The 14,874-nt window shown below is 42.0% G+C and overlaps 1 protein-coding gene across 1 annotated transcript; it reads left to right on the top strand.

The window, feature by feature from the left end:
• Positions 1 to 625: 625 nt before the first annotated feature.
• Positions 626 to 13,055, top strand: LOC135697035 (uncharacterized). The gene is made up of 6 exons (XM_065216608.1): positions 626 to 900; positions 966 to 1,655; positions 1,715 to 1,804; positions 10,711 to 10,800; positions 10,870 to 12,702; positions 12,815 to 13,055. The coding sequence occupies exons 1-6, from the start codon at positions 632 to 634 to the stop codon at positions 13,020 to 13,022; spliced, it is 3,180 nt and encodes a 1,059-aa protein (XP_065072680.1). The 5' UTR covers positions 626 to 631; the 3' UTR covers positions 13,023 to 13,055.
• Positions 13,056 to 14,874: the final 1,819 nt, after the last annotated feature.

Raw genomic sequence — 14,874 nt, 5'->3', positions numbered from 1 at the left:
TCAACTTCCATTCAATTTTCATACTGCCGTACTCTAACGGAACTATCCACCTACCCTCTTCTAAAGATCATTCTCTAGCTAATAAATCATCACACTAAAGCTTCATGTTAGCATTTCCAACCAACTCTGAAAATCGTTTACTTCGCGTATGAAGTAACATAAAAACACTTTGAACGATAATCATTTCCAAATCTGGAATTTGAACATTTAACCGAGCAATAGTCGAAAGATGTGTCCATCAGTATGGTTTCCTCCTGGGACTGGATCAACGAGTCATGCTGGATACGGTCAGTGGCGTACAGTTAATGTTGTTAATAGAATAAATTTTATTCGTATTTCGTGTCTACACATCTTCACAAAATCAGATAAGATTTGAATTCACAGTGAGATAAACAAACCAATGAAATTTTCAAAGGTCATAAATGTTCGAAATAAAAAGTTTAGAGTGGGATGCCTCTAGGCAAAGTATGTATGTATTTCAAGAACCATACAGGCCATCATTACTAAACGTGAAATCCTGTATGGCACAATGAACACAGCAACCATGCATTTCACCGCACCTTAAAGTCAAATCCATTTTCGTTCACATCGGATCTAGGAAGACGTATTTTCCACATTGCCGTTCCCGACCATGAGTGACAGCGACGAGAGCCGTTCATTTGCCAGTATGATTGCGGACAACGAACCTGATCCGACGGAGGTAGAGGAACCGGGACCAATTGGTTCGGCAGTAACGGAAGGATACTCTTTGGTAATCCTGATCAAATCTCTTGTAATATCTGACGTCCCTGAAGATGACCCTCGTATGTTGGACATCTGCATCATACTGGGAGATACCGAAGCCAAGCTCTCCGGAACCATGGCAGAGATCAACGGTCAACGGCGTGGCAGTGCGATAAGGTATGTTTCGTATAAATGATCTGAGTTTAAATTCAAAAACTCATCTGTAATTTGTTCCCGTCCAGTGTTCCTGCTTCCAACGCCAACGAATTCAAGCAATATCTGATGGATCACAGCCTACGTATAGCCATCTGCCATGAAGCGAACGAGTTAGGTCGATCCACTATTCAGCTGGCAGCTACAAATCTGGCAAAGTTCGAACCACCTGAATTTGAGCCAACGATGATCAAGAATGGCTTCCTGATCGAACAAGGGGCGTGCTCGATTGGAACGATCAATCTACTTCTGAAAACTGATCGCGTTAAACCAGCTGTCGAGCTAGATGCATCGATGCTCGAAGACGATGACAGTGTGATGTACATACTGAACGATTCTCCACTACGTCGATCCAGCGAGTATCAGGAAGATACTATGAGGCAGTTGCTGACATGCAAGAAATGCAACGTCCTGAAAAGCCCCAGTGAAATCAGCTGTAAGTACGAACTGATCGATGGTATTTTGGTGAATAATGATTACCCGAAAAAGGATCCGGATTTGGAGACAATTAAGCGAAAGATTGAGCAAATCGAACGGGAAGCTAAACTGTACCCGGTGGGTAAAGAGCAGGAACCACCGAAGGAAGCAGCGATCGAGCGTTTCTGCAAAGATTGCGGAGGGTACTCGGTTACCGGAGCTACTTGTGCCAATTGGAAAAGACCAACGGCTGTTCCGGTGTTTGAAGCTAGCTGTGGATACCCTGAAGGAACAGCAAAGCGGTAAGAAGGAAATGGCTACGCAAAAACTTATTTAAAGATTACTGAATATTGGATCTTAGTTTCAGCGAAAACGTGTCCGTCGGGATGCCAGAAAACGTGGCACGGATTTCGGAGCCCAACTTTGCTTTCTCCAGAGATGCCAATGCAAGGTAATTGATTACAACTCAACTCGGCATTCACTTCTTGAAAAGGACGTCAATAATCTCACTATTTTGCCTCAGGCTCTATAGAACTGATAAATGGCTGAAAAGAGTTTGTGAAATTTATATTAGCTCTATATACAAAAGGTTAGCGAACATGCTGAATCACCGACTTAGTTAGTTTATTCGGGGGAATTTTTGTTTTTTAGTGGTCGTTATTTGGTCAGTTTTCCTGATAGAACGTTTGAGTTTTAAATGGTGTGAATTGGGATTAAAGTGGACAGAGCGGAATGTGACCACCAGAGCTTAAAATTATTGGGCCTTATTACGGGTGTCACTACACGGTGATAAGAAAGTGATACTCAGAATAAGAGCCGTGATTGCCGTACAAATCAAATGGGAATCACTTCCGTGACGACAAGTGACAAGTTTTCACCGTGAAGTGACATCCGTAATAAGCCCCATTGAGTCGAGATGGGAAATGACAGGTGGACAGGAACTCACGGTCTCCCAGTATTGGTGAGTTCTTTGCCGTTAATGTTCACGAAAACTTCACTATTTTGCCATACAGAAATTCAAAACAAAAATTTTTATCTGCGGATTTGGACAGTTTTTGACCTGTTTCATACGACCGGAAGGTGTATGCTGGTCACAAATGCCGTGAAAAACTGATTTCCTCCACAATTAATCAATCTTTGATGTGAATTTCGCTAATAAACACGAGGAGCATTTCTTATAGCAAACTTGCCATAACAAAATGGGCATGGTTCATTTTAGTAAACAAACTAACACTTCTTCCGACTGTGTCACCTCTCTTACTCGCCTAGGTGCAAGTCCATCTACAATAGCGGTCACCAGTGCGCAAAACAGTCAGGTTCATTGAATCATTTTGATATGAATAAAAAAAAAACTGTCCAAATCCGCAGATAAAAATTTTTGTTTTGAATTTCTGTATGGCAAAATAGTGAACTTTTCGTGAACATTAACGGCAAAGAACTCACCAATACTGGGAGACCGTGAGTTCCTGCCTACCTGTCATTTACCATCTTGGACTTGCACTAATTCATCGCGCACAGGCACTGTTGGAGGAGGACGAAAATTGTTGTGAAGGTCCTGCTGATCAGTTGCTTGGCTCTACATACCTGGTATCGCGAAAGAATTTTGTTTTTATTTGGTAATTTCTGCACAGAAAACGATTGAAAAGATGTCAAATATTCACACTTTGAAAATATCAGCGAGACCTGTAAGATTTTCACCAAAATTTCAACTGCTGACCGTTCTGTAATGTGTTCGGCAAACGAAACTACAGTGCTTTTCCAATTTTGTGAGGTTCCGATTTAGACAACATCTCAAAAGTGGTTTCATTTTGTGCGGCTGATGCCAACGAAGCAGAGGTTCCATTTTGCAACTTGGCCATTTCTGCATACGTCAGTTTGGAGCGTTCTTTTATGGAACGCTTTACATTGTTAGTACGCTTTTTGTACGCGGGGCATTCCTGCAAAGCATGAAGAGCTTATTTGCCACTGTTTGAAATTTTTATTTAAATTTTCTTGAAGTCCTCTTCCGAATTCCTTAGGAATAAAGTTCAGAAAATCGTTTCAATTTTCATTACAATTTCTTTCGAACCGTATTCAGGGTTTTCTTGGAATTCTACTCAAAACTACCTTGGAATTCAGGTTTTACATAGAATCTAGAGTTCATCAGGACTACCTTGATAGCAGATTGCACTTGATGTTTTTCTTACAGTTCTTCCCAGAACTCCCTTAGAATGAGTTCCTTAGAAATTATCATCCAATTTCATGAGCCTTGAAAATTATGCAAGGTCCTTAATCTTGATGTTTTAAGTATAATTAGTTTTAAGTCCATAATTTCAAGAAAATTGTTCAAATTTAAAATTTATGAAAAATATTCATATTTCTGAACCTATAAAAAAACAATTCATGCTTAATAAATTTTAAAATTTATTTGGATGTACTAAACGTTAATAGATCGTTCAATGAGTGAACGGAAATGAAGAGGAAAATGAAATTTTGCATAGTTAAATGTATTAAAATCTTTAAATAATTCTTAGTAAGAGAAATTGAACATTCTCTGAGTAATAATGAAATTCCCTGATAATTCCAGGTTTCTCTAGGAAAAATAAAATTCCCTGTGGAATCTCCCAAGTTTTTTACATGTAGTTAGGCAACCTGTATTTCTATAGTAGCATTTTCTTCTTATTCCTGACATAAGATGGAATAATTGCTGGGGATAGGAGCTCAAGATGGAATAGCCTTATTTGTCCTTCTATTATTTGTTGATTATTCTCTATTCCAATCCCGTAAATTTTCTTCGCAAGTGTTCAGAAAGAATTTTCCAGAATTTGGCACAATGAACGTTTGCCACAATAACAAATCAGTTTAGTGACCATTAGGTCTACTGACCATCGGCCAGGCCTAATCACCCAGCATCCACCCGGAGCATGCAACATAACCTGTTTGATATATCTCGTGATAAAGTTCTGTCCAGTTAGAATCCGGAATCACTTATTGTGTTGCAGCGGCAATTATTTTACAGCGGTTTGTTTACCTAGGCACCCATTTTCTGTGGTATAAATTTCACGGTGTTTCGTGCAGTGAGTCAAAAATTATTCCAGATGGATTTGATTTTGAAATACGGTTCAAATTGATTTTCACACAAGACTTTTTGAAAAAAAAATCTATTCTTCTTCCGCAGCAACGGTTTGACGTTTGGTTTCGATCCACTAATAAAGATTGCTAAAGTACAACTATGTTAGTGATTTGTTTTCATCGGGAAAATTTTCTGCAACGGAAGAAAAATCCCAACGAAAACCTTTACGTATACATTTACCTGACGCCAGGGATCGGGTGCTTCTCAATTTTTTGCTAGTAAAACACACGCTGTTGCGAGACTGCACTTTCATTTCCAAAGAGACGTGAAAGAGCATTTTAAATCGTGCAGCACATTTCATTCTTCTTGTGCTGGAGAGTTGCCTCTCCAACGGTGTTAAGTCTCTTTCTTTCTCTCTCTTTGTTTCTCCGACAGTGTACGTTCTATATAACTGTAGCGTTGTAGTCAGTGCTGTCAATTTTCATATCATTCGATTGAAGATGAACCAATACAACTATTAAATCGATTCTGTGAAAACAATTCTCGTGCCCATCATTGAAGAGCCCCTTTCTCATTCGAAGCTAATTGTCACTGTCAATTGAGTCACCCACTATCATTTGATATACGACAGTGGAGTGTGGAAGAAACCCAGCAAAATGGTCCCGAACAGACAAGTCGACCCGATGTTGGATCAATTTAAGGCTAATTTAAGGCCGATGTCGACCCAATGTCGTGTTGATGTCGGGTCAATTTGGGGTTTATGTCGGGTCAACATCGGGTTGGGGTTTGATAGAAGTCAGGTTGGTGTTGGGTTGGCTTAGATTTTTTGCCGGAATGACGACCAGAGCTAACCCCCTTGTGAAGAAAATTACATACCGATCTTAAAAAAATGTCTTTTGGAAAAGCATCAAAATTTTCATTTTCCTACGCTTTTGAATACCATACAGTCACTGCAACATATATTATATGAGTGAAAAAATATTCTGCACCCAGCCTAAAACATGCAGTTATTCTTGTAAATCTCTAAGCCACGTCTCTCCCGATTGAAAAGTGCTATTCCCGTCATAACACCGTGCACTACTCGATTGTGCTACACGCAAGTAGCACCTTAGCTGTCCAACTTACTTGATACTTGATGGGCTACGAATCGCCAGGTTGATTCAACGCCCAACGAAGTACTCTTCTCCATTGGACTCGGTCCTGAGCCAATCGCTTCCAGTCGCCATGAACGTTTAGCGACCTGATGTCCTCCTCAACTGCAAATAGCCAACGTGTCCGAGGTCTACCCCGGAGTCGACGACCTCTACCGGGTTCTCTGCTGAATATAATATTTGCTTGTCGTTCTTCCGGCATCCGCACTACATGCCCAGCCCACCGTAGTCTGCCGTGTTTTATAAGCTTCACTATATCCGTACCGTTATACACTTGGTACAACTCGTGATTCATGCGACGCCGCCAGATGCCATTCTCCTGTTTACCGCCGAGTATTGTTCGCAGCACCTTACGCTCGAAGACACCAAATGCTCTCCGGTCAGACTCTTTTAACGTCCACGATTCGTGGCCGTAGAGGGCTACCGGAAGTATCAGCGTCTTATACAGAGCGAATTTCGTTTTCGTTTGCTACAGGACTTCAGCTGGCTACGTAATCCGTAAAAGGCCCTGTTTGCAGCTGCAATACGTCTCTTCACCTCGCGGGTAACATCATTATCGCATGTCACTAGTGTTCCAAGATACACAAATTCTTCCACTACCTCAAATTGTTCATCATCTAACAACACTACACTACCAACACCACTATTGCTCCCACGCTGTCTACCGGCTACCATGTACTTCGTTTTGGTAGAACTTATCGTGAGCCCAATCCTCGCCGTCTCCCTCTTAAAAGGCACAAACGCCTCTTCCACTGCTCTACGGTCAATTCCGATGATATCGATGTCGTCCGCAAAGGCAAGGAGCATGTACGATCGTGTGATGATGGTACCGTTCCTCTGCACACCAGCTCTCCTAATCGCTCCTTCAAGAGCAATGTTGAACAGTAAGTTTGAAAGTGCATCACCCTGCTTCAATCCATCTAAGGTCACGAACGAGGTCGAAATCTCATCTGCAACCCTTACACTTGATTTCGATCCATCTAGCGTTGCTCGAATCAGTCTAATTAGTTTCGCCGGAAAACCATGTTCTAGCATAATCTGCCAAAGCTCATTTCTCTTCACTGAATCGTATGCTGCTTTGAAATCAATAAACAGATGGTGAGTCTGCAAGTTGTACTCCCGGAATTTATCAAGGATTTGACACAGGGTAAACATTTGATCCGTCGTTGATCGGCCCTCACGAAAACCAGCCTGGTATTCACCGACGAAGGACTCCTCAAGCGGTCTCAATCTGTTAAACAGAACGCGTGACAGTATTTTGTACGCCGAATTCAGAAGAGTTATTCCTCGATAATTGGCGCACTCGAGTCTGTGCCCTTTTTTTAATTATGGGCAAATGAGGCCATCCAACCAGCTAGCAGGCAGTTCTTCGTCCTCCCATATCTTCGTTAGAATACGGTGGATTGCTTGATGCAGCTGCTCACTTCCGTGTTTGAAAAGTTCGGCCGGGAGCTCGTCCTTCCCAGCAGCCTTATTGTTTTTCAGCTCACGTATTGCCTTTTTAACCTCGTCTAGCGTTGGAGGCTCCACAGCTTGATCGTCGTCTGCGATGTTTACTCTGTTCCTCGATACTCCCTCACTCTCTCCATTCAACAATGTCTCAAAATGTTCTTTCCACCTGGCAGCCACCATTGTTTTATCTGTCAGCAAGTTCCCCTCAAGGTCATTGCACATGGCGGGAGATGGCGCTGTTTTACTCCGCACACCATTGACAGTCGCGTAGAACCTTCGCATATCGTTCTGTTCCATACTTTCTTGCGCCTCAGCAATCACGCGTTCTTCGTATTGCCTTTTCTTTCTGCGGTGGGTTCGTTTCTCAGCTGCCCTTGCTACCTTGTACCGCTCTCTGTTCAGCCGGGTACCAGACACTAACATCCGGCTTCTGGCAACGTTCTTCTCATCCGTCAACCTCTGGCACTCCTCATCAAACCAGCCATTACGTGGTCGTCTTTGAGCTGTACCTATCACTTCTTGTGCTGTTGTGTTCACCGCTCCGTGGATTGTGTTCCACAGATTGTTGAGGTCCTCGTTCACGTTGATTTCGCTAATCCGCTCATCAAGCTTCTGGCGGTACTCTGCAGCAACACCTTCTACTGACAAGCGATGGATATTGAAACGCATCGATCTCCGGTTCGTTGAATTCGTAACGGTCGATAGACGCGCCCGAATTTTGCAGACAACAAGATAATGATCTGAGTCAATGTTAGGCCTCCTAAAAGTCCTTACATCAATGACATCTGAGAAGTGCCGGCCATCCACCAACATGTGATCGATCTGGGTGCAAGTTTCGCCATTTGGGTGTCTCCAGGTGTGCTTTCGAATATTCTTGCGTGCAAAGTAGGAGCTACTGATGGCCATACCTCTAGCAGCGGCGAAGTTTATCAGTTTCAGGCCGTTATCATTGGTTACTGTATGTAGGCTCTCTGTACCAATGATTGGACGAAAGAAATCTTCCCTCCCGACCTGCGCATTTGCATCTCCGATTACAATCTTCACGTCGTGTTTTGGGCACTCATCATAAGTTTTATCGAGACTGTCATAAAACGCGTCCTTCACGTCATCGGATTTATCGTTGGTTGACGCATAGATGTTGATCAGGCTGTAGTTGAAGAATTTGCCCCGAATCCTTAATACACAGATGCGGTCGCTTACCGGTCTCCACCGCATAACACGCTTCATCTGCTTCCCGATCACTATGAACCCTACTCCATGTTCTGCCCTATCGCCACCGCTGTGATAGATATGGTACTTGAAGGAAGTGTTGGCGATGGGATCCACCGCCCGGAATTCACGTTCTCCGGATCTAGGCCACCGTACTTCCTGAATAGCAGCTACGCTCACATTCACTTTTTGCAGTTCACGAGCCAAAAGGCCCGCTCGTCCAGGTTCATTTAAGGTTCTGACATTCCAAGTACCGAGTTTCCATTCATTGTCCTTATTTCGTTGCCGGGTCGGTTGCCGAAAATTCCGTTCGTTGTTTTCTCTTTCTTCGTTTTTCTGAGTAATGTTGGGGGTTTCAGTATGCTACCTTACCGGGGTCGCGATACCTACATCATGTTGGTGGGGCTGCCACCTTAGGTGTAGCTGACGTGATACAGCATTTATTATTCAGCCGCTCGCTCCGAGACAGACGCTGTTTGAGCCGCACCTCCATGGTGAACAGACGCTCGAGGGTCGCACCTCCTCACTATGCTATCACCACGATCCGGATCCATGTTTTTATCGTGGTGACATTGCCCAGGCTACGCTACCAGCATCTTTTGCTGGCGGTCTTTGTCATCGGCTGACCCGTGGAAGCGTGAGGTAGGAACTTGTGAGGACCAGAGCTGTTGGGACAACACTCCTTCCAGTTTGTCGACTCACCATTTGTAGCCCGCTGTCCAACTACTCTCTCCTAAATATGAAATCTCTCTTTCCAGTCTCTTTCTCCTTCCAAATATAAGGGACGCGCTCCCTTATTTTAGAGTAGAACCAGTGTTTTTTGCACCACTCTGAGTTTTTAGTCGATCCCTGCCTGACGCTAAGAGAAGGGGTGACTATACGGCATATATTTTGGTGCGTAGCTTTTAAAAGAAAAGTACTAGCTCGGTTTGCATAAGTTTAAGATAAGATTAACAATAATTTATTTTGGTAGCTGATTACTCTTGGATTAACCATGAGTAACCACCATGGCAGGCCTATTTTATGCCGATTTTCGGATATACTTTTTCTCAGAATTATAAAAAAAATATACCCTTTATATTTTTCTTACATAAATACAAACTATATGGTTCCCTACAACTTTATCTCAGACGTCATTAAGATAAGAAGTGACATTTTCGTGCAAGGATTTATTAAAAAATGTCGAATACACCATTTTGAAAAAATTGCAAGATTCAAAAGGGTCAAAGCGGTACTGTAGTGATAATCGTGATTACCTCTCACCCCAGCAGGCCTGGGTTCAATCCCAGTCGGCGCCGCCGGGATGTTCTGAGGCATAACATCTCTGATCACCCCTTCCTTCGGAAGGGAAGTAAAGCCGTTGGTCCCAGGTTCATGAGTTGATGGGTCGATATGTAGGGTCCAGGTGTGGAAGCTGCCTTCCTGGCGTCGGTAGACCAATGCTAAGCACGGAAAACAAACCAAAGGAAAAAAAATGGTCGAATTTAGCACAAATGCAATTGTTCAAAGTTTTATGAAAATCCGAGAAGGTCCAGTCAAAAACATTTTGTATTGCTATATAGCATAGCTATCACAGACAAACAGACGTAACTCTTCATTCTGGATCATCGTTTGCGCATTTAACGATTGGTTTGAATGTTATCGTTTCCGTGAACTACTCGCTGCAACGCTGGCATCGGATTACTTTGACGTTTCTATATATTTGGGTTTTCTTGCATGCATCATTGTTTGCAAATCAGCGAGCAAGCTTTTTCCGCGAGAAACCTGCGAGATGTCGTTACTACAGTGTAGAAATACTCAGAGGGAGAAATGGGTGGAGAAAACGAAATACAATTCAGCAGGGATTTGTTCCTAAATTATCTTGCAACCCTTGTTAGAAGCTAGCATTTCACATGACCTTTACTTTTGATTCGATTTACGTGCAAAATAATAATTGAGTGCATCGCAACATTTTGCACATTTCTTGGTGCTATTAGTTAACCAACTAAGATCAATTAATCAATTAAGTTAGAATATTGTAAAACTAGTCGAATTTGAGAAGCACACGAAACATAAAGGCCCAAATAACAATTTAGGTTTTATGAGGGTTCTGTATACCATGATTTAGACTTGTAGAGTGCTTTATAACCTCAATAAAACTTGTAATGCTACTTGGGGGTGATTGAATTTCTGTTCGATTGCAATACTCTCAAATTTAATCTAGTAAGAAATTCTAATGGGAATGTTCGATTGGCTCAGATTTTGACAGTTTATTTGGCTCAAAACATTCTCTCCCTCTGAGTATTTCTACTGCAGTCTTATGTTTGGCGGTACTATGTTTTGAAGATAATTTTATTCAAAGAGTTATGTCTGTTGGTCTGTGCTCTTATGTTGATTAAAATAGATTAAAATCTATCTCCAGTCATGAAACTTTCTGTAATGGAAGTTTTTAAAGCTGCCATAATATTCATTTATTATTTATTATCTTAACCCTTACCGATGTTTATTTCACAGATTTCATCAAGTGCGATCGGAAAGTTATCCATTACATCCAATGCAACATCAAGGAACCAATATCTTTTGTCCGCAGTCCGTTGGCCATCGGTAAGTAGAATTCCCGCAATCTCCAAATTAGAGCCCTCAAAATTTAATATTTCAACGCACTTCTTCTAGATTCTGTAAACGTTGTAGTCTCAACATGGACTGGCTACCCCTGTACAGTGCTTGTCCAAAGTGTGGTTACATGGATCCTGCTGATCGTCCTACCACGCCATACCCAACTGGACCGAAAACCGATCCCAACCGACTAGATTCATGGATGGGTAGCTTCGAGCTGCCCGATCATCGCCGGAGCCGTTCATCAATCGGTACCATCCGTTCCGTTTCTTTGGATTTGAAATCCTGCCCATTGTGTAAACTACGTGGCGGACGTTGTCCTGACTGTAAAAAACGCACTTCCTTGGCACATGCCGATCACCCTGAACAATATTGCACCACTCAATCATCGACTTCAGATTCGGAAATGCTTGCCAAAAGGGTAATGGAGAGACCCAAAACCAGACCATCTCTGCGGGACCGGTTCGGTGGATTTCCGAAGAAAATAGACAAAGCTGCTCGAGTGTCGGAGCTCTTCAAATTGTACGGGGAGGATTCCACATCCAAACAAGAACAACCGAGGCGTAGCTCTGTTGTTTCGCTTAATGTAGAAGAGATCTTGAAAAAGACAGATACGCACAAAAGGAAGATTCTTTCGGGAGGGGTACAAAGCATCGAACTGCGGAAAGTTGACTCAAAGCCGGCAGATAGGGCCAATATCAATGGCGAATCGCTCAGTTCCAAGCAGATTCGTAAAAACCAACGGAGTTTGCTGCAGCGAATCAAGAAACAAAATCGAGGGAAATATTCCTACCATTCCGGTAATCGCTATCCTGGAATAGTCATTGGGCATCGCGAATGCATACACCAGGGAAGCTCCGTCCCACCGCACATGGGTTGGATGTGGAACGTGAAAACTCTTGGAATTGGTAAAATTAGGAAGGGATGGCGCCCTGGTGCGGTCCGGAAACCAATTAAAGAGTTGATGCAGCACTTTCTGGTAAGTTATCCACTGGATAATGTGCCTGTTAGTAGGAAGGGTGGACGCCGGCTCAGGTTCTCCGAAAATGATCCAATATCTTTGAAACAGAAACCAACTCTGCAAATCATTAAGAAAAATGGAGAGTACTGTATTGTCATGAATCCACTAAAAGATTCGGAATCATTGAAAACCGCTCAGGATCCGTATCTGCCCTGTGAACCGATAAGGTTCAAATTGGCGAAAGATCCCATGGTGGGAAAATTGTACCAGCTCCGACAAGCACTTAAAGTAAAGGGTTTCACCATGTGTGGATGTCCAGAATTGGAATCCTGTGAGCATAGAAGTGTGAAGGAGAAGAAGTTGATCAAAAAGGAGTTGAGAAAGCTGACGAAATGCTTGGCTCTTCCAAAGAGTACGGAACTAAAGGATGTCCCGATTGATAGTGAGTCTGAGATGGATCTTGAATTTACGCCTCCATCAGCCATGCTGAAATCAGGGCTGCGTAAGCCGGATGTCGTATGTACGGAGACTCAGTACTGCGTAGAAGATTACAAAGTGCATATACCAGCGGATAAAATGAAATGTAAACCTGGTCGAGAAGATCCTCAAGATGTTGGTAGTAAAGGAGTAAGGACCAAGCTTGGACGAGGAGCGACTCAAGGGGACACGAAAGATATCAAAGGTGGCAAAGGTGGTAAAGGTGGTAATGGTGGCAGAGGTGGAGCAGCTGGAACTAGGGTAGGTGGAGCATCTAGGGGTGGGGCAAGTGGTAAAGGAGCTGGTGCTGGTAATGTTGCTGGAACCGGGAAAGGTATTGGTGCGGGTGCAGGGAAAGGAGCAGGTGGTAAAGGAGTTGATGGTACAAGAGTTGGACCTGGAGCTGGTGTTGGAGCAGCAGGTTCGAAAGCGGGAGCGGCAGGGAGAAACAAGTGATTATATTTTTTATAACAGTATATTTTAGAATGCTTTGATTTAATATTGCAATGAATCATCGGTAGTTACTAGCAAATGTTTTTTTTTGAACCGGATGGATTGTTACAGAGTACAAAAGGTTCACCGCCCGGAGGGAAATCAAGCTCTAACGATGAAAGAATCCGGTAGAATGGTCGACCCTTGCGCTCCCAGTTCAAATTATCACCCAAACGTTCCAAAAGGATGTGGTATACAATCTACAAATGCATGCTACCCCACTCATTGCACTCCAATGGCTGCATGCTATAATCCTTGTTATACCGGATGTATGCAGTGATGTATGTATGTTTGATTGAGATTATTTACTAAACCCCAAATTGAGAAAATATGGCAATGAATTTAGTGTTTAAGGATGTTAATAGAGACAAAATTAAAGATTTGATCTTAAAACCACACTATTCGATTTTATTTTTATGTTTATGAAAACTAACTGGGCTCAAATGTGGTTTGGAAACATTCAGCACTCATCATATATGGAATGGGTAGGTATATGCGCTCTTGAACGTAACAAAGATTGTTCCGCCCATCGTGATAAAAAAAAATCATTTCAAAACAATTTCGTCTACAAATGTATACAAATCTCTTGTAACGAACGGCACAACCAACCGTTTTTGAGAGGTTTTCGAAGCTTCATGACAGTTCCATTCACTTAAAAATCATTTCACAAACTTAACAAGAGCTCCGATAAAACTTCTGGTATGTTTAAAGATCTTTAGAAATGGTCAGAGAGGATCGGGAAAGTTCAAGGGACTTTAAGACTTTACGTTAAGAAAATTCCGAAAATTTAAGCATCCACAAAAATTTCAGGAACAAATTTCAAGGACAAACACCCCTATCCTGTATTTCGTTCGAAACGAAATTCCTATATAAAAAATTATATTTTTGTATGAGAATTTCGTTTTGAACGAAATACAGAATAGGGGTGAAAGTCCAGAAAACTTCAAAGAAGCTGTAGTTTGTCAAGAAAATTGTGGGAACTTCATTGATGCTTCGTGAATTTTTAGTCTGATGCTGACTGGTTGCGGTACAAGCACATATCGTCGATAATAGACAATTATGTAATTGTGCAATTATTACAATTATGCGAAAACAGGGCTAAAACATTCACCTCCAATACCACCCAAGCACACAACACCCAATACCGAAACCATTCAACAATAACCCAAATTACATTCCATTCAACACACAATTTCAACCGAGATTGCCTCCAAGGAACATTTTTGCACCCCCTGTATTTCCAAAACCACTACCTTATCCAGTTCGTTTATTTGGAAGGCTCAATCGCGTTAGCTTTACGGAGCTAAAACCACTACCTAAGCCGACTCAAATGGAAGTAGATCCTTCCATCAGAAGCAAACAGGTCAACTATATGAATCTACGGCCTAACACTTACCAATTTCCTCCTAGGAACCCTTTTGTACCAGGTCCTAGCAAATTTCACGTAGAAGAGCTGCGAAATACAGAATTTACGAATTATTTTGACCCTTCAGAATATTATCTACAAGAACATAATTTCGATTATGCACTAAACGCATTTTACGCGTATGATCCCAATCCAATATCCAATGAATATGAAAATAAAAACGAAGACACCTCAGGAGCCATAAATGAACCGGCAGGTGACATTAACAACACAGATAATGTTAATTTTTCAACCGTATCAGAGTCAACAAAAGTGGAGACATAGGAAATAATTTTTTTTACCGTATGTATATACATGTACATACAGAATTTGGAGATCTGAAACTCCTGATTGACACAGGGGAAAATAAAAATTACATGGACCAATCTTTAAATGACCCTTCACGAGTGGAGAACACATTTTTTTGCGTGGTAAGAAGTGTGAATGGATCTCACTCAATTGAGAATTAGTGAAGTTTTCCCCTTTCAAAGGAAGACCAGCACTCACTTTCTATTTGCACAAATTTCACCCATTTTCGTTGAGCTAATTGGATATGAATCTCTGACCGATCTGAACATCAACATAATTACACCGTCTAATAAATTACAGTTCCCCCATTGCGATATACTAATGAAATAGAAATATCCTGACTCATACACAGTTAGCATTAATGCTAACGAACAAATTGGTTTAACTTTACCTACCGATATCACAAAAGGATACTTTT

This window comes from Ochlerotatus camptorhynchus, unplaced genomic scaffold (assembly GCF_037179485.1).
Source record: "Ochlerotatus camptorhynchus isolate MF236.1 unplaced genomic scaffold, CSIRO-AGI_Acam_v1.1 ptg000065l, whole genome shotgun sequence".
NCBI classification, from domain to species: Eukaryota; Metazoa; Arthropoda; class Insecta; order Diptera; family Culicidae; genus Ochlerotatus; species Ochlerotatus camptorhynchus.
This window is presented reverse-complemented; position numbering and strand designations above follow the sequence as displayed.

Excerpts from the sequence above, each read along its gene's own strand:
- LOC135697035 (XM_065216608.1), top strand. The coding sequence starts at position 632 with ATGAGTGACAGCGACGAGAGCCGTTCATTTGCCAGTATGATTGCGGAC. Across the intron at positions 901-965 it reads CGGCGTGGCAGTGCGATAAG|TGTTCCTGCTTCCAACGCCA; the intron begins GTATGTTTCGTA and ends GTTCCCGTCCAG. Across the intron at positions 1,805-10,710 it reads TCCAGAGATGCCAATGCAAG|ATTTCATCAAGTGCGATCGG; the intron begins GTAATTGATTAC and ends TTTATTTCACAG.